This window comes from Cyphellophora europaea (assembly GCF_000365145.1).
Source record: "Cyphellophora europaea CBS 101466 unplaced genomic scaffold supercont1.1, whole genome shotgun sequence".
NCBI lineage: Eukaryota > Fungi > Ascomycota > Eurotiomycetes > Chaetothyriales > Cyphellophoraceae > Cyphellophora > Cyphellophora europaea.
The window spans coordinates 3155510-3181459 of record NW_008481797.1 but is presented as its reverse complement, the minus strand read 5'-3'; the positions used below and the strand labels follow the sequence as shown (position 1 = coordinate 3181459).

Genomic DNA, 25950 nt, shown 5'->3' with positions numbered 1-25950 from the left:
GGAACTCAGGAATGTTCCACCCCACTCTGTTCCAGTGAACAATAACAGTGGCTGTAGTGATGGGCCTTGAATACTACATGCTAGCAATTGTAGAAGCTGATGAACCCAGAGCCAGAGACGAGAGACGCTAACCGCATCCTAATTGGCCTTGGCATTATTCAGGGTGCAAATGGCCACCGTTTTCTGCGTATACCGTCCCTCCCTTGGGTGAAGGCCCCTTCGTCTCGAAGTCGAGGCTACGGTTTATTCTAGGTCTATCTCCTACCCGGCGTCGGATGTGTCTGTAGCGAGTGAAATGCCGCACACGCCCAAACCTCCTGGGCCATGGTCATTACGGCCATGCGCACGACGCCAGACGCTTACCCATGGCCACCAAGGTCCTTGAGCGCCGGCAGCCGGCTCACATGGGCTTTCGTCATCGTCCTATATATCTTTATCGCTACTGTTGAAGCCATCTCGCCAGGAGAGCTCTTTGCGCTACGGTACACCTTCCTCTCTGTCATCCCGTTCTGCTCTGGCACGTGCTGACAAACTCTCAGGAAGGAGACCGAAGACCTTTTTTACCATGGCTACGAGAACTACATGAACCATGCCTTCCCAGAGGACGAATTGCGCCCGCTAACGTGCAAGCCCCTGACCCGCGATAGAGAGAACCCGGGTCACTTCGAGATCAACGATGCCTTGGGCAATTACTCGCTCACATTGATCGACAGCCTCTCCACGCTTGCCGTCCTTGCCTCCTCCCCCTCTAGCTCAAAGCGCAATAAGCCACTGCTGCTGTTCCAGGACGGGGTACAGCGGCTGGTGGAACAGTATGGTGATGGTACAGACGGGCGCAGGGGAACAGGCTTGCGGGCAAAGGGCTTCGACCTCGACAGTAAGGTTCAGGTATTTGAGACTGCCATACGAGGCCTTGGTGGCTTGTTGAGTGCACATCTGTTCGCCGTGGGCGATCTCCCGATCCGTGGCTACTCTCCGCCACCTGAAGAGGCCCAATATGCCAGGGCCTGGCAATCTACTTCGTCTAAGCCCGGGTCAGGCATAAAATGGAAGAATGGCTTAGAGTACGACGGTCAACTCCTTCGCCTCGCTCACGACTTGGGCCAACGACTGCTTCCTGCATTCTGGACACAGACGGGCATTCCGTACCCCAGAGTCAACCTAAGATCAGGCATTCCTTTCTATGCCAAATCGCCACTCAACTTCGATCCAGCAGACGGCCAGTGCGAACTCACACAGCAGAGCTCCGGAGAGATTACCGAGACTTGCAGTGCTGGAGCGGGTAGTCTGGTCGTTGAATTCACCGTGCTAAGCAGGTTGACAGGCGACCCAAGGTTTGAAGAGCTGGCGAAGCGCGCCTTCTGGGCCATCTGGAATCGAAGAAGCGCAATTGGTTTGATTGGCGCTGGCATCGATGCAGAGACTGGAAACTGGGTTAGTCCCTGGACCGGTATTGGAGCCGGCATTGACAGTTTCTTCGAGTATGCTTTCAAATCGTTTGTCCTCTTGTCCAGAGACTCACATCCGGTATACAAAGATGTTGAATATGTAAAGGATCCTCGAATACTCTTCGGAACGCTATTACCTGAGGAGGATAGTCCGGCGAGCTTCTACGAAGCATGGTCTGATGCTCAAGCTGCTGTGAAGAGGCACATTTATCGCGGATCGAATTATCAACATCCGCACTATATTCAGGTCGACCTCCACACGGGCGCCGCCAGAGGCTTTTGGATCGACGCCCTCAGCGCTTTCTATCCTGGCGTACTTGCTTTAGCGGGCCAGATTGAGGAGGCCATTGAGACCCACCTGCTCCAAACCGCCCTCTGGACACGCTTCTCAGCTCTTCCTGAGAGATGGAATCTGATGACTGGCGGCATCGAAGGTGGCCTGAGCTGGTGGGTCGGACGGCCCGAATTCATCGAGTCGAACTATCATATCTATCGAGCAACCGAAGACCCCTGGTATCTGTATGTCGCAGAGATGACATTGCGCGACATTAAACGCCGATGCTGGGCTCGCTGCGGCTGGGCGAGCATTCAGAATGTTCTCACGGGCGAACAGACCGATCGCATGGAGAGCTTCTTCCTTGGAGAAACGGCCAAATATCTGTTTCTGACCTTCGATCCTGACCATCCCTTGAATCACCTGGATGAACCCATGGTCTTTAGTACTGAAGGTCATCCCCTTCTTATTCCACGTCACGTCGGAGGCGGAAGCGAGCAAGGGGAGCTTTACTCAAGACCCTTGACTGAGCCTGGTCAGTGTCCTATCAAGCAAAAACCACTTCCTTTCAGCATTTCAGCAACGGCCGCGAGAGGAGACGTCTACAACGCCGCATACCTTGCTCGATTACACATGATGCCTACCAGGGATAACATCGAGTCCGTGCTTGGAGAGTACGCAACAGACCATCCAGCCATCAATCTGGCAGATCTGAGCTCACCTTCTAACTATACGTACTTTCCTTGGACGCTTCCGCCCTCACTAGTTCCATACAATGCGACTACAGCCCTACTGCCGACTAAGCCAACGTTTGACATATCATTCCCGCAGTTGGCGAACCAAGGACTACAGCCATCGCCGCCACTGCAGCGGCTGAAAGAAGGCATACTCATTAACCATATTGGCGGCCTCAAGTTGGGCATGATTCAAGATGTTCCTTCTTTTGATGAGCAAGAGGAGGGTGAAGCCTTCCGCATTCAGGCCATCAACAACTTAGCCCTCGGCAAGGACGAGAAGGTATACCTTTCGCGCGAAACAGGACAGGGCGTACTCAGCCCATCAGATCCTAACTTCACCCGCATCCGCGACACAGTCATGCTTGACCTCGTCGTTGACGTCAACACCGCACCAGTCAAGAACACAACATCCTCCGACCCCTTATCCATCGACCTCTCCGACCTAGTCGGCGACATCTCTGACTCAGCCGTCAAGTCCGCCTGGGGCGCTCTCGTCAACAAGCTCTCCAGCATCATGGACTCGAGCTCCTTCCCCTTTCCCATCCCCTCCTCAGCCAACGACGCCGCCGCCGCCCTCACCTTTTCCTCCAATTCCGGCCGCAAAGTCATCCCCGCCATCACCGCCACCGGTCTGGGCGCCGCACCCATTCCCGCCTGGCCCGACGTCCCCGCCACACTGGACCCCAAAGCCGACCTCGCACCGCAACAGCTCCCCTGGACCCGCATCCTCACGGCCGGCGACCTCTGCACGCACAAACTCCCCCTCTCCGCGCCCCGCGAACACCAAATCCTGCTCGTCAAGCGCGGCGGCTGCGCCTTTGCGCAGAAACTCGCCAATATCCCGCTCTTTGCGCCCTCGCCGTCGTCGCTGCAGCTCGTCGTCGTGGTCAGTTACGGCAACGACGCCGAATCAGGCGGCGCAGGTGATGAGGAGGATGTGTTGATCCGCCCGCTGTTGGAGGCGCGGCAGGTCAGCAGCACGGGCGTGGATCGCAGGGAGGGGATCCCGCTGGTCATGGTGGGTGGGGGCGAGGAGGTGTACCAGCGCCTCAAGTCCGCAAGGGGAGTGGGGGTCAGGAGGAGGTGGGAGGTGAGGGTTGGGGGCGTCAAGGTTGATAATCTGATTATCTTGTGAAGGCTCAGCGTCGCGATGTATATGTACGTATATATCTCGTCTATGTGCACAATAGAGATGGATCTTCAGTTGCAGTGAGGTTCTGCTCGCGATGCATAGATGGCCTGTCGTTATTTTGTGTGCTTTCTTGTTGCTGCTGGGCACGTAGAGCAACGATCGACCTTGTCCGTTGACCGTTGACCGTTGACCGTCAGGTTCGTCTCATCTCGTATATACGTGTACGTGAATTGAGTGCATGGGGGTCCTGCTCCGTGAGTGAAAGTTATTCTGGCCTCAACGTGTCGCTCCTTCCTGCCCCTTCACCCCCCTGGGCCATCCAAGCTAGCATCTGATACGGTTCGAACCCCCCCTGGCCTGCCTTCCATACACTTACGTTTGATCCGTAGATATCACCACATGGCGAATCTACTCAACAGTAATAAGCACTGAGAACATGTCTTCAAAATTGGTCGCACTTTTGCTTCTGCATTTTCCATTTTCCATTTTCCATTTTCCATTTTCCATTTTCCATTTTCCATTTATCTATGTATGCGGCGCATGTGCGTGCCTCGCTCTCTGTGCGTATGTGCGGCCGAAGCTCGAGTACGAGTGGAAGAGCTCATCATACCTCCTCTGCTTATGCTTGGGCAAAACGTTTGTGAAATTCCGACTTTGGCAGCGACCTCTCCCGTGTGTCCAAAGAGGTGTTTGGCGTTTCTGGACTGCATTGACCTGACTTCTGTCAAATATGCTTTGTATGCTGCAGTCTGGGCACTTCGATTTCATGGGGTGTTTATGTGCTGGAATATGATCCGATGGGTTCTTTTGCCGATTATCGAATGCTCGACCTTGGATCTTCGTGGTCCGAAGCGTGGCGTTTGTACTAGTTCTGGGGGGTACTGGATTCGTGTGCTGTATGTGTGTGCTCGTCATCTTTTCATTAATTTCAAGTATTTCATGACCTCGGATTTGATTCGAGTCGTCTCATCCTTGCTTCGTTGCTTCGTGGTGTGTATTGGTGTCGTGAAATAGAGCGAAGTGGTGCCTTGCCTATAGAATTGTGAGGCTAAGGACAAGAGCTTTCCAGGTCTAGCATCCTGGTCGAGTACGTCGTGCTGTCCCTGTAGCCCATCCGTCTTATACGACTACGAGATGTCCTCCCGGGAGTACCACGGAACTGGACCCAGCAGCTGGACGCTTGGCGGATGGATTGATGTTGGTGCCTTGAGCTGTCTTGCGCTTTTTGCCACGGTCTTGATCATCAGGTCGCACGCCCGTGTCAGTCATGACCGGATCCCAGTCCAGCGGCTCACGGTGGTGCGACAGAATCTTGAGACGAAAGATGCCTTTGAGGCCGATGCTGGACGTGGCCAGCTCCATCACAGTCTTGTCGACGAGTGGCTTGACACGCTGCTCACCACTTGGCATGGGCAAAGGAAGTGCGTACCAATCTTGCCCAACTCCACGAGCGACCTCAACACGATCACCGGTTGCCCACTCAGGTAGATCACTAGGGAAGTTGCGCTTGCAGATCTCAAGAATTAGACTGTGCGCACTGTAGTCCTTGTCGAGGAAAACATCGAATCTGTTCGTGGCATCACTAGAATGACAATCAGTTAAGTTCATTCCAAACAGAAGAGCACTCACAGATGTAAGTCATCGTCAAAACACAATAGTTGAGCGAAACATTGACCCTCGCGGTTCCTGCCGAAGGTGTGGCCTCTTCATGCCTTGACAGTCATCTTGCCCTCGTAATCGGCGCAGAGAGGCTTTACGAGCTTTGTGACGCAAGATCCATCGACCGATGCTGCACTGCCATGACCGTTTCTGATCGAAAATGACTTGTCGAAAGAGTCAGGCTTGACAATGATGGAGTTGATGTTGGACATTGCGCCACCATACAACCAGAGCTCGATGGGGGTGATTCTGTGAGTGTGACGGTTGTGGAACTTCTGAGGCATGTTCTCGGGCCCAAAGACTGGAAGAGCTGGACCATCTCCAAAGCTGAATATGGCATCGTCCTCTGCATCGGTACTCTGAGCGTTGTCGTCCTCCCCAGGCTCAGTGGCGTTGGTTTTCACGTCTGCAAGTGAGACCATTCGGAGGTCAACACCACTGATGTTGCTGACGATTTTGAAGTCCTTGGAAGACATGGATGTCATGAATGTCTTTGGCGGGTCGCCGAGGTCTGATGAGCAACTCAAAATCAGATTCGAAGTCTGTCTGAGAAGCCATGGCTGTGGCTGAAGACAACTGTGACTGTTGAGGGAGATACGTAGAGAGATGGGAATTTGTAGGCTGTCGGATAGGTGGACGGGGAAAGTAGGGTTCGGAATAAGAGAGGCAGAGTTGATGCACGTGGAGGAGGCCAGGATTATATAGTTGGGAGCCTCGATACCGTGGAGGCAACGTCAGCGACTGGCCTGCAATCACATGCTTCGTATCGGCGAACTGAGCGCTCAAGTGAAGTGACGAGGAAGTAAGAGATGCTAGATTGCAGCGAAATGGACCACAAGCGACGAACTAGGTGAGGTGAGCCTGGTTTGAAGGCCCGTGCGGGAAGCAATGAGCAGGCTGAGTGCATTGAGCGCTCTAATGAGGCCAGGGAGAGGTCAACAGCATTGTCTGCCGCGGGTTGAACGGGGAAGAGAGGCGCCAGCGAGATGAGACGGGGACGTAGCCGTCAGAGGGCTCGAAGGGTACGTCTGAATTGAGGTGAACAGCAACTGAGACAGGAGACGAGGGATGTACTCAAAAACTCTCGATGGCAAGCGCACGCTGAACTTGCTCCCCGGACCACCTTCTAGCTCTGTCATCATTCATTGCTCACTCTAGCCAAAGACAACGTCGGAGACCCCTGATCATGTAGTATTCCAGCTGGCTCGCTCCAATGACAAGTGTCGAAAGCAACTGTTTTGCTTGGGTGCCGTCAGTCCACGGGGCCCAGTCCACTGCTGGGAGGTTTCATCCTTGGCTGGTGGGAAACTCCAGTTGAGATTAGCACGAATTGTGACCGGTGTAGCCGGTGAAGAGAACGACTGGCTGAACTGGGCTACGCTGTTGGAGGACTGCTCAGTAGGTGGTCGTTGAGGTCAAGATTAGTTCGATATGCTGTCGCAGATGAGAAGGGCGTAATGCGAAGAAGAACACCAGTTTTTGCAGGCTCTCTCTTAAATGTCTCGTGCCTCGAGCTTCGACTTCCAACACAGAAGAGCGATGACCCTCGATTGGATCAGTATCCACCAACATCGCCACCCGCCCTCGTCAACATGTCGTACACTCTTGCTGGAAGCTTGTACTTCACCAAACCGGCAAAGACCATGAGATCCTTGGCCATGCTCCCTAATTGCTCTTTAACGCCGTCGCCATCATTACCATAACCCGCATCCCAGCTTCCTTGCCGAACAATGCGCTCTCGCTCCCCACCAATCGCTTTGACCGCCCACACAATCGCAATCCCAATGCACCTAGCCAAGAGGGGAGGCATAGAACCAAAAGCCGAGGCAGCCGCCCGGATAGTTGGTATCGATCCCTTGGCTTCAAGAGGCAAGACACCGAGTTCGTTAAGCTCCTGAAGAGCCGGCATGTATTTGGGCGGCTCCGATTCCAGGTGACCACGGATAGCAGCCAGTCTCAAGAGGCCTCCGCAGACCTCCCGATTGGCGCTCGAGATCTTTCCAAAGTATGACTCGTCTCGGTTGTACAAGGCGGCCATATTCTTGGCAAGCTCGACCGGAGATGTGGTAGACTGTGTAAGCGAGAGAGACGAGACGGGACCCTGGGGACTGTCAAGTGACGGTGTTCTTTGCTCACGTCGAGGCTTGAGCGGCTGGAGCTGCATAGGTGTTTCGCCGAGATCGAGTGTCACAGCATCAGCCAGGGCCCGATTGAGAACGCTGACCACATTGTCGTATTCTTCACAAAGATGATACAGCAGTACAGCATCGGCAATCTGTCCGCGCTGGTCCGCAATGGCCGCGGACTGGGTTGTGATGGAGCGCAGAAACTCGTCGCGCGTCTCAATCTTGATGAGAGGAGCACGCTGCTCGATAGCACCTGGCAAACGAGCGCCATCACTTCGAATGTCACCCAGGAGACGGGCGAATTCTCGCGTCTCTAGACAAAGCTCGCGCAGACATTCGTGGCAAGCACGAGTCTGGTTCTGGCCTTGTGCAGCAGGAGTAAGGTCGGAGTTGAGACAGATGAGACATAGATAATCGACAGCTGCAACCGGTAACGCAATGCGGAAAGTTGCAGTGTAGTAGGCGATCAGGGGCACGAAATTGATCTGGCTTTGATCCGTCGTCGATTTGTACACTGTCGAAGTTAGCAAGGACGTAGAATGAAGATGGATTGAAACTCACATAATTCGTTGCCGGCTGCACTGAAGTCAGCCACGGTCCGTAGCAGCCCATAGTAACTAAGCGCAATTGCGAAGTGGACGGCACTGACAGGGTTGAAGGTGTGCAAATAGTCGACAGCCTGCTCGAACATGCCGGAGAGTACTTGCATGAGGAAGTACGTTCCGTATGCAGTGGATGCATCCGCTTGACCTCTCTGGAAGTGCTTCTCGCCGATCTCGCTGACAGTCTCTTGAATTTGCTCGAGACCAAACGGTTGTCCAGATTCTTCATCGCGAGGTGGGTCTCGTGCCAGAGCAAATTGTAACCATAGCCAATCTTCGACTCCTTGTCCAATACCATCAAGGTTCCTGGACTCCGTATCACAGCGGCCGACAAGCTTGTAGCAGGCCATGCGATAGGGATCGACCGAGCCCTTAGGCGCAAGCTTGGCACGCTGTTGATACTCTCCATCGATCATGCCTTGTAAGTTCTTGGGTAGTCTCCGATCAGGTGAGTTGGCATAGTGGGTCATGTACGAGACAAAGCGCTTGTCTGTGGACTGGAAAGCGGCATCATCTTGGACGTATTGCGCAGCTTCCTTAGCAAAGCCGGTCCGGAGTAGGTAGAAGATGAGGATCCAACAATACTCCCCAGTGTCCCCAATTTGCTGCAGCTCTGCACCGTCAGGAGCCAGGTCGCGACGCGAGGCACGGACTCGTATATAGGCTCTGATTTTGTTGGTAATCGTAGGTTGGCCACCAAGCTGGGCTTCACGAGGACTCTTCTCAATGACGCTCTCAAGCTCGCGAAAGAAGGCTTTCTCCAAATGAGTCCGTGAGCCATCAAGGATTTGTGTGCGTAGCTCTTCGGGCACGCCCGGTGTAGAGTTGTGCACATATCTAGGGGCATAGTGGCGTTCAGATACGTTTGAAGAGGTGCTGCCCTCGCGGGTAATCTCGCGAAGTGCCTTGTAGGCATCAACGAGCTGGGGAGGGCTGTCACCACCAGCGCTGGCTTCCACCTGTCCAAACTTCTCCATTATCGGATAAGAAGCGCGATCAGGACGATTTAACCTCGCATTGTTGAACTCCTCGACTTGCTCCACGAACAGCCTCTCCTTGTCTCGTAGGTCTCGAGCCGTCTGGCCTCTAAGCAAGGTGCCGCCTTTGGTTGGTGAAGTACTGCCCTTGAAGAAAGAGGAGGTTCCATTGATGGAGCCAGCAGTGCCGATGATGGATTTGTTTAATCCAGATCGACCAAAAACACTCCTGGCAGGCTGTGCCGTGCCGGTGAGACCTGGCCCCCGAGTGGTGGTCTTGCCAAAGCTCGACGTCTGAGCACTACCGCCAACCTCTTCATCCTCCGAGATGAGACCGAAGTGTTTCATGATGCGAACCTTCTGCTCTTCAAAATCCACACCAAGGGTCTGCTCGATATACGAGTCAACCTCCTTGTAGACTCTCTCCATATTCTCGCGCATAACGGCGTCACGACCTTTCGCTTGTAGGTTGCGGATGTAGCTTTCAGTTTCAAAACCATGGTCTGGCATGACGGTGGAAGCCTCTGGGGCAGCCTCGTCCTCACCTGACATGAAGCCTCGAAATGATCTTCCTGGGGCTACACCAGATCCAGCCAGCAAGTAGTGAGCGCGGCTATCAGCCACTTCCAGACCAGCACCTCTGCCTCCAAGGTCTTGAGCGCGGCGTGCCAAATCTCCCAGATCCATATTGAGGTTCGGCAGCTGACTACGATGGAAGTTGGGATCGGAGGGTTGCAGCTTTGCCTTTTTCTTTTGCCGTTCGAGTAAGCTGTTGAAGTAGGCGCCATCTCTGCTCTGTTTTTGGCCTGCAACTTGTTGAGTACTCTGCAGGCCATCTTGATTGGCCTGTGATTGACCAAATGTTGAGCCACTTGGCTGCGTTGTGGTAGTGTTCGAGCCAAACAATGTAGAGCTACTCATCGGGTTCGACTGCGCGCCTGTAGTACCAGTGTTGCCGAAGAGACCGCCTCCTGATGGTGCCGATGCAGTGGTGTTTGTGCCAAATAGGCCACCGCCCGGAGGTGCGCTTGTGGTTGTAGTTGAGCCAAACAGACCGCCTCCTTGTGGTGCACTTGTGGCTGGAGCGGAACCGAACAGTCCACCTCCTGAGGGAGCAGCCGTGGTTGTGTTTCCAAACAATGAAGAACCTGCTGTAGAGGCCGGAGCCTGGCTGGCGCCGCCAAACGGCGAGGAGTTGGACTTCGTCATGTTGCTGCCACCCGCACCGCTACCAAAGAGCGAGCCACTGGAGGTGTTTTGAGCTGTGGATCCCCCTAGGCTTCCGAAGAGGCCAGACGACTGTTGCGGTTGTGAGGCATTCGATTGAGAGGTCGAGGCATCGAAGATAGATTTGCGCTTGCCTTGGGCATCGGTACCGCCGCCAGCAGTGTTCAAGCTTAAGCCGGTGAACAAGCCGCCTCCTCCAGAGGGAGCGCCGGAGCTCTGACCAAAAAGCGACATCCTGTATTGGTCTTAACAAGCTTCCGACCGCACAGATTGAGACAGGAGCTGTCAACACAAAGGAGATGAGGTCGACGCGCAGACAATTTTTGGAGATGGACCATTCACGCGTTTGTCGGGCGCAGCCTTTCACAGCCTTGCAGTCTGATAAACAGTCTTGGCAGTCGTCGGCGACTCTACGTAGTCGCCGTCGTATGACTTTGAGAGCAGACTACATTCCTTCGCTCGCGTGAAGCTTCCCGTGTACAATGCCTACCTTCCAGTCGAATCCATTCCGCTCATCGAAAGGGCCAGAGACTTTCAGTGAACGGATCGCGGCATCCTACAGGCGGCGGCTGGCGAAGCATCCTTTCGCACTCTTTGGCCTCCCGTTCATTGCGATGATGCTGGGCGCATCCTTCCTTCTTACGCCCGCGACGGCACTACGCTACGAACAGCACGATCGCAAGAACCGGGAGCTGAGTCATGCCGAAGCAATGGAACTCGGGCTAAAAGGTGGTGCGACTGGAGAAGGAACAATGCACTACAATCCAAGACGGCGGCAGCTTCTCCAGAGTGAAAACGCACAAAGGGACGAGTACTATGTAAGTATGGTGATGCTATAAGGTTACAGTGAACTGACACAGAGCAGCGACTCATGGCTAAAGATCTGGACAATTGGGAGCAGAAACGAGTCCAACGGTGGAAAGGTGAACCTGACGGCCGACTGTGAGATGCACGCATAGTGATGATGTCCCTACAAGCTCGTCGCGCTCTCGCGAAATAGAGCAAGCCTATGCGAAGTACTTGAGGGCAGACAAGCTACGGAGGTACATTTCCACGTGTTCACACATCGATGCGGGCCTATGAGACTTTGGCTGCTCGAGGACTGGCAGGTAGCATGCAGCCAAAGCACGACTGCGGGCTGGTACGGCAAAATCACAATAGCTAACATTCAATTGTGGTAAATGAAGCCACTCGACCGAATTGGTGAGACCAGCGCCATTGGAGTCATCGGCGATGCGGCAGCGGCCATGATCAAGGACGCAAATGGTGGCTGCTTTGACAGTGCTTTGGCAGGTGGACCAACCTGTGGGAAAATGGTTTCCATCCATTGCACAGACGCCCTCAAAGCATGTGTATTGTACCACTAGTCTGCTCGTACCCGTCACGCGACATTGTGACAGAAGCGATTGCAGTGAGCACATGCCCGAATTTAGGCGGTCGTTTAGAGACGGCCAACCGTTCAGGAACCACCGGCAGAATGGACCCTGAGCATACGATCGGCGAGGGATCTGCCCTCGTCAAACGACATATACCGATATTATAATATGCACATTTTTACAGGGACAACCCACAACGAACATGCTGAAGTGTTCGCAATGGTGCACGAACCTGGTCACTTTGGTCGGGAGTTACAACCACAACGAAATCATATGTCTCTACTATCATCATATCGCTCACCGCACATACAAGTATGCATCGTGTCAATTTGTAAGCTGGGACGAAAACGGTGCGTTGAAGTCCAGGCCTCATGCAAGATTCCCCTCCCCCCCTCCGGGCAGTAGCCGAACCAAGACCCTGCCGGCAGTGGTCTAACCTTAGTGAGGGACTTGCCAGGACCTGGCAGTCGGGCGCCTTTAAGATTCGCACGTTTAAGTCCGCCGTGGCGACCCTTCGAAAGTCAGTTATTGCCCCAGGAGCCTTCTTCTGTATGAACGTCATTCTTCACACCACAATTGGTAGGTTTTTTGCAGCAGAGTTGGGGAGGCGACACATTTGCCAGAAACATCATTCCTGGCCGTGTGACACATGGGAGGCTGAGCAAATACGGGTGCCGGGGCCTCGTTTCGGGTATCGGCTAGCGGAAGCAGCTGAGGTACAAGCCTCTGTTGTGCCGGGCACTTTAGGCTCGTCGACGTCATATCCTTCGCCTCTTCGCTCACCCATTATTTCGAAGTTCTGGGCTCTCCTGCGACCTTCTCTAGCGGCCTGTTGTTCCAGACCAGTACATACACTCCCACTTCCCGACACTGCCTGTCCCAAGCTCCACCATACCCTACCCTACCTCTTTCTCGACATCGCATACTATGACATGGACTCTCAATCGATCATCAGCATAGCCTCCGTGTCGCGTGCTCGGCAGCCATGACATTGTTGTCACGGGTCTTCTGCTACTGCTACCTAGTATATCTCTAGTCGAGGTTCAAGTGTTACGGCTCCTCCGAGCCTCACGAGCCATGTCTAACGCCGCGACTTCGACCTATCCCTCCTCCTCACACGGCCACTCCCATAAAAAGTCATCATCTCGCTCCTCAAGGCCCTCAACGACTCCTCGGGCCCATCCCAACCCTGTATCCGTGGGCCAAGCGAACCCGCCGCTGTTGTCCCCGAAGACCTTCACAAAGGATCCAAAAAGCCCTAGTCCGAGCTACTTCGGCTTCGTGGTTAATACTGATGATACCAATCCTCCTGATTCAAACCCGGGCCACCATGCTCGTCAGAATTGGAATTTTCCGTCGTCTAACGCTCAGAACTCGATAACGAGCCCCCGCAACGTAGCCGTCGAGTCCAATCCCGAATTCGAAGCGTTCAGAAGGCAGTCGGAGAAAGGAGCATTCAGCTTGAACTCCTCGTCATTCAGCAGTCTTTCGAGTCTCGCGCGACCCGCCCAGATTCGGACTCTATCGGCCACTATCAGCAGCTCTGGGCCCCAATCACCTATATCACCAAACAACAAACGTCCCCACCTTGGCAAGTCCAACAAGTCATCAGATGCACGGGAACGGCGACCGTCCAAAGATGGGGACTCGTTCTTCGACTTTCCGCAACAGGGCTCTCCCCTAACCATGACACCCCGACATAGCGTTGCGGACCACCAGCATGCCCGCCTGTCTCTCCCAACGAGTGAACTACAGGTTCCATCTCTCATCAAGGCTCGATCCGACACAGTGCCCCCCACGAGTGACGATAAGCCGTCGAGCATGGTCGGCCCGAAGCTGATCGCCGATTTACTGCGAGCGTCCGAGGATGTACTGATTCTCGACTTACGTGTCTATCAGCACTATGTAAATTCCAGAGTTCGGGGTGCCTTGAACTTATGCATCCCTACCACGCTTCTCAAGCGACCATCCTTCACAACCCAAAAGCTGTCGGATACCTTCTCGTCAGACGCCGACCGGGAGAAGTTTGAACGGTGGCCGGCGTGCAAATACATCGCTGTATACGACGCCTCATCGTCGTTATCCAAAGAAGCAACCATTCCTTTCAACGTTTTGAAAAAGTTTGCAGCTGAAGGATGGAGGGGCACGGGCTTGGTGGTCAAAGGAGGCCTACAGGCTTTTGCCAAGATGGAGCCCAGCTTCATCGACAAAGGTCCTATTAATATTGCTGGAGGTAATACGAACTCGCCCTTGTCGATAGCCCCTCCAGCACACGACAAGTTGCCCGTTGCAGGCGGTTGCGCTATGCCATCCACCAAAAATGCCGCCAATCCTTTCTTCGGCAACATCCGGCAAAACATGGATCTGATGGATGGCGTCGGCCAGATCCCAGTGAAGAAACCATCGAACATGACCGATCAAGTCAAACAAGCCCTCCCCAGTTGGCTAGACAATGCTTCGCGAAGCAGCGACGAAGGCAAGTTAGTGTCGGATAAGTTTCTGTCGATTGAGAAATCCGAGCAAAGACGTATGCAGCAGGCATTGAATCTGAAGGTATCGTACGGAACGCCTGGTGTAGAGGCCCCCGATAAGATCAAGGTCGCCGGCATCGAGAAAGGATCGAAGAATCGGTACAACAATATATTCCCGTACGACCACTCGCGGGTGCGCTTGCAAGGGGTTCAAAATGGCGACTGCGACTACATCAACGCGAGCCACGTCAAGGCGGAGTACTCGAATCGGCACTACATTGCTACGCAGGCTCCAATACCTGCAACCTTCAATGATTTCTGGAGAGTGGTATGGGAGCAGGATGTGCGGGTCATCGTGATGCTCACAGCCGAGTCCGAAGGCGGACTACTCAAGAGCCATCCATACTGGAGTGCGGGCGAATATGGACCGTTAAAGCTGAAGCAGCTAAGTGAACGGACTGTATCACTGGATCCCAAATCCTCCTCACCGAAGTCCCCGGCCGGGCTTCGACCGAACTTGGGGATGCGGCGATCGACTACCAATACGTTGCCCAAGGATGCCAAGGCGGACGAGGTGCGGTCACCAGCAGCGGAGAGCTCGGCAGTCGTGGTGCGGTCCTTTGCGTTGACTCACTCGAACCGACCGTTTGAGCCGATGCGAGAGGTGACCCAACTACACTACAGCCAGTGGCCGGATTTTGGAGCGCCTGCAAGCCCCACAGCGTTATTGACGCTGGTCGAACAAGTGAACAAGTATGTTCGCGGGTCGTCAACGCCGAACGCTGTGCCAAGTCCCCAGGATGCCGCGCCCGAAGACGAGAGGCCGATTATTGTGCATTGCAGTGCGGGGTGTGGGCGCACGGGAACGTTTTGCACGATCGATTCGGTCATTGACATGCTGAAGCGTCAACATCTGGACCAGTCGCGCGACGCCGACAGCATGGATGTGGATGTGGATCGCTGGGTCAAGCGTGATGACGAGGACTTGGTAGCCAAAGCGGTGGACGATTTCCGGCATCAGCGACTCAGCATGGTGCAGAATCTGCGGCAGTTTGTCTTGTGCTATGAGAGCGTCATGCAATGGGTTGTGGCCCGTCAAGCGGAGAAGACGAATTACAAGGGCGACAGCAGCATACGGCGGAGTTCTCAGGGATAACTTTCTTGGCTTTAGCAATGCATGTTAAGATACGTCGACACGAAGAGCATGACCTACCGTACCGAGCGTGGGCTACAGGGCATAGCCTGGTGCGCAGTCTGGCTGGCTGCACAGATAGACGAATTGAGCATCAGTAGTCAATTACATTCCGTTCTCCCCACTGCTCATCTGTACCTTGGTTGACGGTGTCATGCAGCCTCCATTACATCTCTCGGCAACTGGCCCGTGTCTCTCTACATGTACTGGCGATATTGGAATATTCTTCCTGCAGGATGCCAGCATCCTTGTCAGCGAGCGTGGCCAACAGGCAACAGGCAACGGGCAGCCTCGCCCGCCTGCGGTCTGCCGTCTGGCCCCTGTCAGTGCCGACGTGCTAATTATAGCGGCTGCTTGATCATAATGCTTGTCTTGTACCACCAACTTTGCAGTCGCGTGCACATTGCTAGGACAAGGCCATAGACGCATCGCTCGTTATATGAAGTCATTCGAGAGTGCCACATATCCTCCTAACGCGTCTCCCAACGCATCTCCCAAAGATCTCCCGGGTTGACAGTCTTCAGGTCCGAAGACCAGATCAAGTGACCCTGCCCTACCAGAGCAGCTCGGCGCGGTCAGCACTAAGCAGGGCTGGCTCCGCCGGTCTCGCCACAGCAGCCGTGGCATCGCTGAATGAGCATGCACCTCATCTCTGCGGTCCCCCCCGGCTGTGACTGCCAAATTACAAAGCACATGGCTGTTCGGCTAAGGAATCTATGTGCGTGAGCATGATGGCCAAAATTCACGCATCTGGGTTGTCTGCCTCTTAGTTGGGCTCAGCGGCGCGCAGATTCGAGTCAGCAACTTGGCATTGATGAATCAGAGCAAGCTGAGATCAGCGATCAAGCGTTGGCGGTGGTGTACTGTGTGGCCGAGCGAGTTCTGTGCGACCTCAAGTTGTCCTCCATGGGTAATCGTCCCTGGCGTGTGCCGTGTGTTCTATTTGGGCAGATTCGCCAGGACCGGTCGTGGATTCGTGGCGTTACTAGATGGGTTGGTGGCCTTGCCTGATCGACGCCCCTCCCCAAGCCCCAAGCCCCAAGCCGTTGCCCCAGCGAAGAGACTTCAAGGCTGGACAGTGATCAAGGTGCTATTGGTGGGTTGAGACAGGCATTTCCACGAGGCTCGCCTCCTTTGCGGGGGCGGGTTTCTATTCTTACATACCTTTTCCCTTCGTTTGATATCTCATTTGAGCACCACTGAACCATCATTCGCCCAGCATCGAACGTCTTCGATTCCTGGTACCATCACTAGCACATCTAACGACCCTATAGATGGCCACTTCATGGCGCGGCGTGTTCCCCGAAAAGGTGGCTGCGCTGGTCGGCTGTTCCGATCTGGTAATCGCTATTCTTTAATGCTTACGGCCAGCCACGCTACTGCTCCTTCAAGCACAGCGCACGATCCACGTTCCGTATTAACAAATTGCCCTTCGTGTACGGAGTAGCTACAGCTTCCTTCGCCCCGCCCACACCCACAGATACATGACTAACGAACCAGACGTTCTTGCAGTCAGATCCAGGGCTAAGTTTGCGATTACTTAATTGTTCAGTCAGGCCGGCCTCTCTGGTCTTTGCCCTCTCTCACCCCGTCAGAAGTCCAGCCGGTCCCGACGGACGACACTTGCTGCCTTTCCATGCTTGCGGCCCGTGGGCGGTTTAACCATAATACTAATAACTTTTCTTCGTTGCCGCGACCGAACACGGATCTTGACTCTGCGATCCAACCTGTCCCAGGACCAGCTCTCGACTTCGCGCCAGCAGATCATCCACCTGGATGCCTTATATTCTTGAACTCTTGGCCGACCAACACTGCATGTCAGCTCAGCTCAAATAACCTGCGAGCTGCGGTTCTTGGCCCGCCGTACTCGTTACTTATACTTACTCGCTGCACGCAGCCCTGTGTCAGGCGATCGAAGTCCACCACATCTGCCCGTCGTCCAGTCTCGCTGCCTCCCAAGGCTAGCACCCACCACAAGAATACCTTAACATGGCGCTCTCCAACATGAAGCCGTTTACCTCGCTCCTCATCGCCATCCCCATCCTCATGATCGTATCCATAATCGAACTCTCCTTCATCTCCGCCATGGTCGGTTTTCTACACGGCCGCGCCAACGGCTTCTTCGTCGTCGACTCACCGGGCTCCAACTCCAACTCCGGGCCCGACACATTCGAGCTATGGGCCAAACCCAGCGTGCTGCTCGAAGATCAAGGCCACACCTCCAACGGCGCCGCCGGCACCGGCTTCATCCTTATCGGCATTGGTGGCCTGCTGATGATCTGGTGGGAGCGCCGACGCATGCGCGAGGTACGTCTACCATACCAGCACCACACGCCACCCTCAGCCGTGCCGCTCCTGCCACGCACCGGCGAGCCTATCCCTTATTACAGCCCCCCCTCCTTCCCCTCTACGGGCCACCATCAAGATGCTAACCCCGCCCACCAGACAACCGACACCCGCCCGGGCCCCCTCTTCACGACCTGGCTCATCCTCAGCTTCCTCGGCACGCTCCTCACGCTCGCCGCCCTCATCTACACCTTCGTCCTCACACAAAACCACACAGGCCAGACCATCGACCTCGCCATCGCGGCCGCCAACCCCGCCCCAAGTCCCTACCCGGACGACGAGTGGACGCCCGAGAACTGGTACCAGGCCGTCCTGGACCAGGTGCCCCTGCGCGACGACAGCGACCGCCGCAAGATCCGCCAGCAGTTGCGCATCCAGCGCGGCTGGCGCTGGAACTTGGTGCCGTTCTTCATCGTCTTTACCGTCGTGACGTGTCTGGGCGCGTGGGAGTGGCTGCGTCTGAGGAGGAACCGGGGCGCGTCGGTGGTGGCCAAGGGGGAGAAGAGTGGGAGGATAGATGGGAGCTTTGGCGAAGAGTCGCGCTGAGGAGGATTGGGATTCGAGGCGCATCGAAGTAGAATTTCGTTGGATTTGACTGGGTTCGCATCTGCAAAGATGTGTCTGATTTACCCCTGTCAAGCGTCTGGTGTCCGCTGTGTAAGACAAAGAAAGGAGACGGGCTGGAGAGAAGGAGTCCCCCCCCCCGGGGGGTCGTGATCTCGGAATACCACATATATATCATAATACACCGGCTACTTGTATCAGTGGCTGGGAGTGGCCTTCTTACGTCAGACACCCAGGAGGACTTTGTCGGAGTAGTTAATTCTCCTTCGCTCGAAGAGCAGGGTCATCATAGGGTAAGAAGGAGCTACGTAGAGGAGCGGGAGATGACTTGCAGACGCTTCGACTTTTGGCAACTAAGCAGAACTTATAGAGCAAATGGAATGATGCAAACACAATGTCAACTGAGTAGAACGCTCCAGAATGGCGCGGATCTCGTATCATACCCATCGCCGGTATCCAGATCCCAGCATGGGGCGCGGAAAACCTTCACCTACAGCAGTTGCATCCATCTACAGCTTGCTTGGGCTGACCAACAAGCTCTTGCCTTCATTGATCTTCTGCACCGCCTGATTGACAAACTCATCAACAATCTCCTTGGCCGACTTCTCATCGTTGACAACGGCCGAAGCCTTGCCCATAAGGAATGGTCTCGCATTATCCATCATTTCATCGCTCATGTCATCTCCCATCGACTCAAAGTCATGCTCGACGGGAATCGTGCCCTTGCCGGTGAGCTCCTTGATCTCAGCCTGCCTGTTCTCTTCCCAGTTCTTGATGTACTCGTTGCTTCTCACACGGAGAGGGCGGCCAGTGAAGATGATGGTGCGAACATTGTCATCGAAGCCAGCACTGCGCACAGCCTCCTTGTGGGCCTTGGGGGCGCCGGCCTCCTTAGAGAGCACGAATCTGGTGCCGATCCAGACACCCGAGGCGCCGAGCATGAGTGATGCGGCTAGCGACTGACCGTTGAATAGCCCACCAGCAGCAACGCACTGGACGGGCTTCTTAGTGTAAGGTGAGATGGCATTCGCGCACATGGCAGCCACGGTAGGGATGAGGACTGTTGTAGGGACATCGCCAGTGTGACCACCACCCTCGCCACCTTGAGCGCAGATAATATCCACACCGAGGTCAATGCATTTCTTTACATGCTTTGGATGCCCAATCATGTTCATGTAGAGGATGCCATTCGCGTGAAGTTTGTCAACGACGGCCTTAGGAGGAACACCGACCGCTGACACGAACAGCTTAGCACCGGAGTCGATGATGATGTCGACAAGTTCATTCAATTTGCCTTTGGTGTAATCATAGCTGGCATCATTAGAATCTGCTAGGCATACAGTCGGAGTGAAACGTACTTCGTCGCCCTAGCGCTTCCACCGACCTGTGGAAGAAGCAGGTCGACGCCAAATGGAGCATTCTTGTCTGTCAAGAAACCTTTGAGCTCGGCAATCTGCTCACGGAGCATGTCTGGGGTGTATCCAACCTAGGATATGTCAGCTGCTCTCGCTCGCTCGATGAATGCAAACAATCCCTACACCTCCAATGACTCCCAGGCCTCCGGCATTGGTGACTGCGGCAGCAAGCTTGGGGCCAGCTGCAACGTTCATGCCAGCCAGGAGGACCGGGTGCTTGATCTTCAGGAGATCGGTGAGTGTGGTCTTGATCTGCTGTGGGGAAGCCATCTTGTCTGTATAGAAGGTGTCGATTCTGAGCTGCAAGAGCGAGGTAGGGACGGAATATCAGAGGATGTAGCAGATCGCGCAGACAGGAAAAGACAGAGGGATACGATGGGTTGATGCCTTCGAAGGTCCCGTGTAGAGTAATCACCTAAGGTAGGGTAGCAGCGAGACCGACGAGAGGCGCATGAGGAAGACCACCTGCCACGCCTGCGCACTTACCGAGGTATCGAGGCTCGTTGCCGCGGCGCCCCCCGCCATTCACGTCCAAGCGCGGCTCCCCACACTTACGCGAACGACTCACCTTACTCGTGTTCAATGCCCAATGCAGTACTCTGTAGCTGACACTTAGACAAACAACTAGCACTGCTAATACTGCTTCGATAGATTCCAAGGACCAATCGTCGTATTACATTGATCACTAGCCTAATAGGTAATTCTCCCCGTCGGTGCAAATGGCTCTAACGATGTGTGTCACCTGATTGGGTGCACACCTCAGCCTCGTCAACTTTCAACGTCGCCTAAGGTTGTCGCCCGGGAAGCTAGAAAGCAGCTTTCGTTGGTTCGTGCATTGATGAATCCGCCACAAAGATTTCTGCCACCTGAGCTTGATCTCTTTCATCTATAACTTTATATGAATCCAAGTCTGCAGTGGAATGCTTTTCGCCTTCCTCTGCGGCAGCATGTCAGAAGGTCGTGTCAGACCACCATGATGAAACGACGGCATGTCCATCGCGCAGCCGTCGCCTTGGGCAGTAATATGGGCGATCGCATTGCCAACATTGAGGACGCCCTGACTGAAATGCGCAAGAAAGTGACGGTGCTGAAAGTCAGCCCCTTGTACGAGACCAAGCCCATGTACTACGAGGACCAAGACTTGTTCATCAACGGCGCTTGCGAGGTCGAGACTGACCTGGATCCCATTGGCCTTCTGGATACTCTGCAAGGTGTCGAGAATGACTTGGGCAGGAAAAGGACCATTGATAAAGGCCCTCGACCCATTGACCTCGACGTCATCCTCTACAACCGAGAGAGGGTACAGCATGAGCGTCTTGAGGTGCCCCACAAGCTCATGCATGAACGGGAGTTCGTTCTCAGGCCATTGTCAGAGTATGTCCTATCTGTGCAACTGTCTCCAAATGTCTGACCTCTCCACAGCATCATCCCTGATGCAGTCGTATCATCCGCTAACAACGGGCACGACTCAAATCGGACTGTAGCTGACCTATACCTTGGGCTTCTCGCCCGTGACAAAACAATGTCGCCTGTCACACAATTGACACCTCGTCTCCCACTGATCCGCTCTACTGATCCCCAAAAGCCCACGTCGCTGATGGCGATCCTTAACATCACGCCTGATTCTTTCTCTGACGGAGGCCTGCACACTGCCAATGACCAAGCTCACCTGGAAAGCACAGTCAAGGCCTTCATAGCCCAAGGAGCCACTATTCTCGACATTGGAGGCCAAAGTACGCGGCCAAAAGCAGAACTCATCAGCCCTACGGAGGAGCTACAGCGTATCCTGCCAGTCATCAAAGCAATCCGTCAGATGCCAGAAGCCGACAACACTGCCATCAGCATAGACACATTCTACGCCGAAGTTGCTAGAGAGGCCGTGGCGGCGGGAGCCGACATCATCAACGACATCTCCGCCGGTGTCCTTGACCAAGACATGCTCCCCACGGTGGCCAAACTCGGCAAGACCATCGTGCTAATGCACATGCGAGGCGACCCACACACCATGACCGAACTCACCAGCTACCCGTACGGAGTCGTCGATGGCGTCGCTCAAGAACTGGCTCAGCGTGTCCAGGCCGCGCTCGACGCCGGCATTCCACCCTGGCGCATCATTTTGGACCCCGGCGTCGGCTTCGCAAAAAACCAGGGTCAGAATCTCGAGCTCCTCAGGCGTCTCGCCGAGCTGAGGGAATACTGTACCACCTTTCCTCAACTGTCGGGCCTGCCCTGGTTGCTTGGGACAAGTCGCAAGGGCTTCGTGGGCAAGATCACCGAGACGCCGGACCCGGCGCAGCGACAGATGGGCACGGCTGCGACCGTCACTGCAAGTATCGCTGGTGGGGCGGATATCGTGAGGGTGCATGATGTCGCTGAAATGGCCCAGGTGGTGAAAATGGCTGATGCCATTTATCGCTGATCGTTATTGGCCGTACCGACTGGTCGCTCGAGGACTTGCTGCCTGCACGTCGTAGGCGGCGAGACCGAGCGCTTGGGTAGTCAAATACAGTGGAATGGAAAGGCCAAGGAGGTTACTTCTGAACACGATTGGATCTTCAGGGAACCGGGCATCAGGTGGAGCGAGAGTGCGCGCCATTAGCGCAGAGGAAAAGAGCTTGAAGTTTTGGCTTTGGTGATTCATCTGTCCGGCTACTCACTTCCTTTCTTGAAGTCCCACCGTGACAAGAAGGTTTGCGAAGCATTTGGCTCCGCTGCTTGGTGAATAGCACTCACTGCCCGACGACTTGAACTGCCGACTTCCCTCAACAAGCTCTCAGTGATGTCGATAACCATGACCCTCGTAATCGCCCTTCTTCAAATCCTAGATGCTCAGCAACTCATCCTTCACGGGGCAACCGCCACATCAACTGTCAATACCCCCTTCTTCTCTCCATTGCTGAACGGCCCACTACATGCCAGTCCCTCCGCGGCCTCCCCCCACTTACAGCTTCCACATCCGATCCGCCATCCTAACACGACTTTCCATCTCCCCTTCGCCGCGCCCAGCACCCCCAACAGCCGATCACACCCGTCCTCCGACATCTCACACATCAGACCCTGCACGAGGCCCAAAGCGGCCGCATTCTCGCTCGCGCGGCCCTCGAACGCCCGCCGCTGCGCCCACAACTGTAGCAGTCGCACGTGCGCGACGTGTACATCGATAGCGCAAACGGTCAGCTCGCGCAGCGCCGGGAATGATGCCTGAAGCACCTCTGCCGGGTACGCGTTGAGCAACGGCCACGCGATCACGATACGGCGCAGCTCGGCGAAGGAGGGACGACGATGGCTGGGTATAGTCCCGGGCAGATTGCTGAGCAGGTCGTGGTGCTCTCGGCGGCGGAGGGCGAGGGTGGCGGTGCTGATGAGAATAGGGAGGGCTTCCGCGTGGATAGGGCGGGAGGTGGCGAGGAGGGGGAGAGCCGGGTGTGTGTAGGGATGCTCACGGAGGGGGAGCGCGCGTGTGGGCGTCAGTGATGGAGATGGTACGATGGTTTGGTGCGCGAGCACGTGAGTGTAGATTTGGTGGCGGATTTCTGAAGGAAGGGCGAGGAGTGTAGATGGACTTCTGTAGTCGGCGCGGTCCATAGACCTTGTTCTCGTTGCCGTGAGTATGCTGTTCTAGTAATTGATTTGGGTGGCACAGAACCGGTGGAATGTCGAATGATGTTAAGCGGATGATGCCAGGACATTGATATTGCATGTAAGAGAAGCCGGCCACTGCATCTACCTGATGTGGATGCGTACCTGACCATCATGTTAGGAGTAAACGAATAGCCGGGTTCCGCTTGTCAGCTGGTAGAAGTTAGACGTCGGCCCATTGCATGATGTGAATGCTTAGCCGCGATCGACTTGTCGTACGTAAGGCCGTACGGTAGCGCGACCGCGCTTATCATAGTGCCTGTCGGTCGAAAATCCTGGCCACGTTCCGCTCTCCAATAAGTTATAAGTGGCTCACTGCGCATTCTTCTGTCGAATAGATTTCCCGGCTCGGATCAACAGACGGAATGCAGTCCATAGCGTCGGGAAAGGCCAACGTTGCGACAGTGCGCCTGCCAGTCAGACGCAGGGATTTTGCCGATGCTGGCAAACGACAAGGTGAGAGCGCGCCGATGTGCCACTTGAGGCTCAACTGAATAATCCACAAATTTGGATCGCGTGAGCTTGCGTGAGCACCACGCATTGTTGGCTTATAAGCCGCATCTGAGGCAATGATGCAATCCGTGAACGAGTGTGCGCCATATTCACAAGACGCTGGATCCTCACCGCCACTTCGCCGCCTTCCAATATGGATCAAGGCCTTTGATACACGAATCTGGAGTACGGGATGACGGACTTCGAGGACTCGGAATACCGATTGTTGACGGATTCGAGCAGTGTCGCCCAAGATAACATAGTGCGAGTTGTTCAAGTACGCTGCTCTCACCGCACAGAAAACCCTCGCGTCATGAACTCATTGTCTCTCAGCTTCTCGCCATTCTTCTTCGAGTACAGCGAGCTGATGTTCTCATTCTCGAGCTTGCGCTTCTTTTTGGCATTTTCCTCCTCGAGCACGCGCTTCGTCAGGCTTGCCGTGGCGGAGTTCTTGATACCATTTGAAGATTCGTTCTTCGACGTGCCGGACTTCTCAGCGTTTTCTCCGTTAGTCTTCTCTTTCTTTCCGTTGTCATCGCCAGTTGCTTTCCGCTTCTTGCTGCTCTTGTCCTTCTTGAGAGAGTGTGTAAGGCCTAGTTCGCGAAGTGTGTTCATTCGGTTCATGACGAACTCTTTGTCGATGTCGGTGCTGGGCAAGATAGGTACCACATCTCTCTCCTCGTACTTTGCATTACACACGGAGCACTCGCCAGTCCCAATCTGGCGGACGGCCTCTTGACTGAACGCGTGGCCGCACGGTACCAAGTACACCGCTTTGACACCAACACCCAATTCCTTGCCCGTGATGGGGCAAACCCTCTTCTCCGTCTTCAGCGTATCATCCTTCTCGACCTCAAACTGCACCTCGACGACGTCTTTCAAGCCCTTGATCCGCCCTTGTATGAACGCATCGTACTCTTTCTTATCGATGCCCGACACTTCCACGGGCAGGAGATACTGAATGATCGCATCCTTGTTGTACAGATCGCCCGAGTAGTCGGAGACAATCGGTTTCGTGAGCGCTTTGTGCGAAACAGGACATTGTGACCAGCGGTGCGCCAGGTGCTCGCGTTGCTTCTCCTTCAAGTCGGTTGCAGACGGGTTCTTCGCGGCTTCTTTGACAAGCTCGCGGCGCGTAGGAATCGAGCCGCCATCGTTGCCCATCGTGAGTATTGACGGTGGATATTTATGATGAGGAATAAGACCGGGAAAAAGGCGAGGCAGGAATTGAACACAGATCTCTATCTCATGCCCAGTGTTCAAGAAGGTGAAACGGGTGGAAAATATCCAGCGTCACTCTCAGGCCCGGAGCCGCTGCATGCATCTCCCCCGCACTTTGTTAGCGCCCCGTTTACTGCCTGGTGGCGTGGCGAAAGGACAACCCTAGGAACAGGGTAGCCAGCATATAGTTTCGACTTCTTGATTCGAGAATAGGCGAGCATTTACTCGCTGGTTCCCGAGATACTTGAACCTGCTTTGTTTTCATGGGAGGTGTGAGACTCATGATTCTATTGCGACCCGACCAATGACGTAACACTTTCATCACTCTCAAGTGATCGTCTACATAGCGAAACAACCTTCAGTTCATTGAATTCTCTGTTTAGCAGTATCCTTGTAACAACATCTCTCAAATCAGAGCACAGAAAGTCGTCCAGTAGCAATCACAATCAGTCCAGTGCCTATTTCAGCCATGTCGAATAGCAACTCCTCGTACTCCTATTCTTCCTCCTCATACACCAGCTTCTCCTCTTCCTCGTCTTCAAACGGAGGCCGGCCCTTTGCGCAGAGTTTCACCTCCGAGTCCCATGGCAACAATCGCGACGGAACTCAGACTCGGCGCACATATCAGGAAACCGGACAGCCCATGGTTGAGGAGCGAAGTTACACAGACGCCAGCGGCCGAAGAATCGAAGGGCCTGGTGGGACCCAAGGAGCCAGACAGGGCCAGCTTGAAGGGCGAATCGAGGATGTGACAGACAAGGAGGAGGGAAGGGGCGTGAAGGGGGAAGTCGAAGAGCCCGATCTCAGCCAGGCCGAGAAGGACAAGTTGTATGAGGAGAGAATCGAGGATGAATATGCGAAGAGGGAGGGTGGTGCTTGAGAGAGCGAGAGGTCTCATGTAATGTATTCGAGGACCAATAGCTTTGCTGTTGCTCCACGTGAGTCTGCCTGGTTGTATTCAATCACTCCAATACGAGCGAGCACCTCCAAGTAGTGCTCAACTTTCTGGCATTTAGGAGCCGAGATATCCTAGCCACCCGCTGATCAATGCT

General features: G+C 54.7%; 10 protein-coding genes across 10 annotated transcripts; 6 read left to right on the top strand and 4 right to left on the bottom strand.

Moving 5' to 3' along the window:
* Nucleotides 1-324: 324 nt before the first annotated feature.
* Nucleotides 325-3594, top strand: HMPREF1541_01211 (uncharacterized protein; the record flags this gene model as incomplete). The annotated part of the gene is made up of 2 exons (XM_008713511.1): nucleotides 325-482; nucleotides 540-3594. The coding sequence occupies 2 exons, from the start codon at nucleotides 325-327 to the stop codon at nucleotides 3592-3594; spliced, it is 3213 nt and encodes a 1070-aa protein (XP_008711733.1).
* A 1116-nt stretch (nucleotides 3595-4710) lies between these two features.
* HMPREF1541_01210 (uncharacterized protein) lies at nucleotides 4711-5199 on the bottom strand (the record flags this gene model as incomplete). Its single annotated transcript, XM_008713510.1, has 1 exon — nucleotides 4711-5199. The coding sequence occupies one exon, from the start codon at nucleotides 5197-5199 to the stop codon at nucleotides 4711-4713; it is 489 nt and encodes a 162-aa protein (XP_008711732.1).
* Nucleotides 5200-6805: 1606 nt separating this feature from the next.
* Nucleotides 6806-10416, bottom strand: HMPREF1541_01209 (uncharacterized protein; the record flags this gene model as incomplete). Its single annotated transcript, XM_008713509.1, has 2 exons — nucleotides 6806-7890; nucleotides 7938-10416. 2 exons carry the CDS (start codon nucleotides 10414-10416, stop codon nucleotides 6806-6808), a joined length of 3564 nt encoding a protein of 1187 aa, XP_008711731.1.
* A 248-nt stretch (nucleotides 10417-10664) lies between these two features.
* On the top strand, nucleotides 10665-11128 carry HMPREF1541_01208 (uncharacterized protein; the record flags this gene model as incomplete). The annotated part of the gene is made up of 2 exons (XM_008713508.1): nucleotides 10665-11000; nucleotides 11048-11128. 2 exons carry the CDS (start codon nucleotides 10665-10667, stop codon nucleotides 11126-11128), a joined length of 417 nt encoding a protein of 138 aa, XP_008711730.1.
* A 1507-nt stretch (nucleotides 11129-12635) lies between these two features.
* Nucleotides 12636-15185, top strand: HMPREF1541_01207 (uncharacterized protein; the record flags this gene model as incomplete). The annotated part of the gene is made up of 1 exon (XM_008713507.1): nucleotides 12636-15185. One exon carries the CDS (start codon nucleotides 12636-12638, stop codon nucleotides 15183-15185), a length of 2550 nt encoding a protein of 849 aa, XP_008711729.1.
* A 2040-nt stretch (nucleotides 15186-17225) lies between these two features.
* Nucleotides 17226-18113, top strand: HMPREF1541_01206 (uncharacterized protein; the record flags this gene model as incomplete). The annotated part of the gene is made up of 2 exons (XM_008713506.1): nucleotides 17226-17528; nucleotides 17667-18113. The coding sequence occupies 2 exons, from the start codon at nucleotides 17226-17228 to the stop codon at nucleotides 18111-18113; spliced, it is 750 nt and encodes a 249-aa protein (XP_008711728.1).
* Nucleotides 18114-18640: 527 nt separating this feature from the next.
* HMPREF1541_01205 (uncharacterized protein) lies at nucleotides 18641-19816 on the bottom strand (the record flags this gene model as incomplete). The annotated part of the gene is made up of 3 exons (XM_008713505.1): nucleotides 18641-19442; nucleotides 19490-19617; nucleotides 19670-19816. 3 exons carry the CDS (start codon nucleotides 19814-19816, stop codon nucleotides 18641-18643), a joined length of 1077 nt encoding a protein of 358 aa, XP_008711727.1.
* Nucleotides 19817-20522: 706 nt separating this feature from the next.
* On the top strand, nucleotides 20523-21965 carry HMPREF1541_01204 (dihydropteroate synthase; the record flags this gene model as incomplete). Its single annotated transcript, XM_008713504.1, has 2 exons — nucleotides 20523-20920; nucleotides 20969-21965. 2 exons carry the CDS (start codon nucleotides 20523-20525, stop codon nucleotides 21963-21965), a joined length of 1395 nt encoding a protein of 464 aa, XP_008711726.1.
* Nucleotides 21966-23965: 2000 nt separating this feature from the next.
* Nucleotides 23966-24841, bottom strand: HMPREF1541_01203 (uncharacterized protein; the record flags this gene model as incomplete). Its single annotated transcript, XM_008713503.1, has 1 exon — nucleotides 23966-24841. One exon carries the CDS (start codon nucleotides 24839-24841, stop codon nucleotides 23966-23968), a length of 876 nt encoding a protein of 291 aa, XP_008711725.1.
* A 526-nt stretch (nucleotides 24842-25367) lies between these two features.
* HMPREF1541_01202 (uncharacterized protein) lies at nucleotides 25368-25778 on the top strand (the record flags this gene model as incomplete). Its single annotated transcript, XM_008713502.1, has 1 exon — nucleotides 25368-25778. The coding sequence occupies one exon, from the start codon at nucleotides 25368-25370 to the stop codon at nucleotides 25776-25778; it is 411 nt and encodes a 136-aa protein (XP_008711724.1).
* Between the last annotated feature and the right edge of the window lie 172 nt (nucleotides 25779-25950).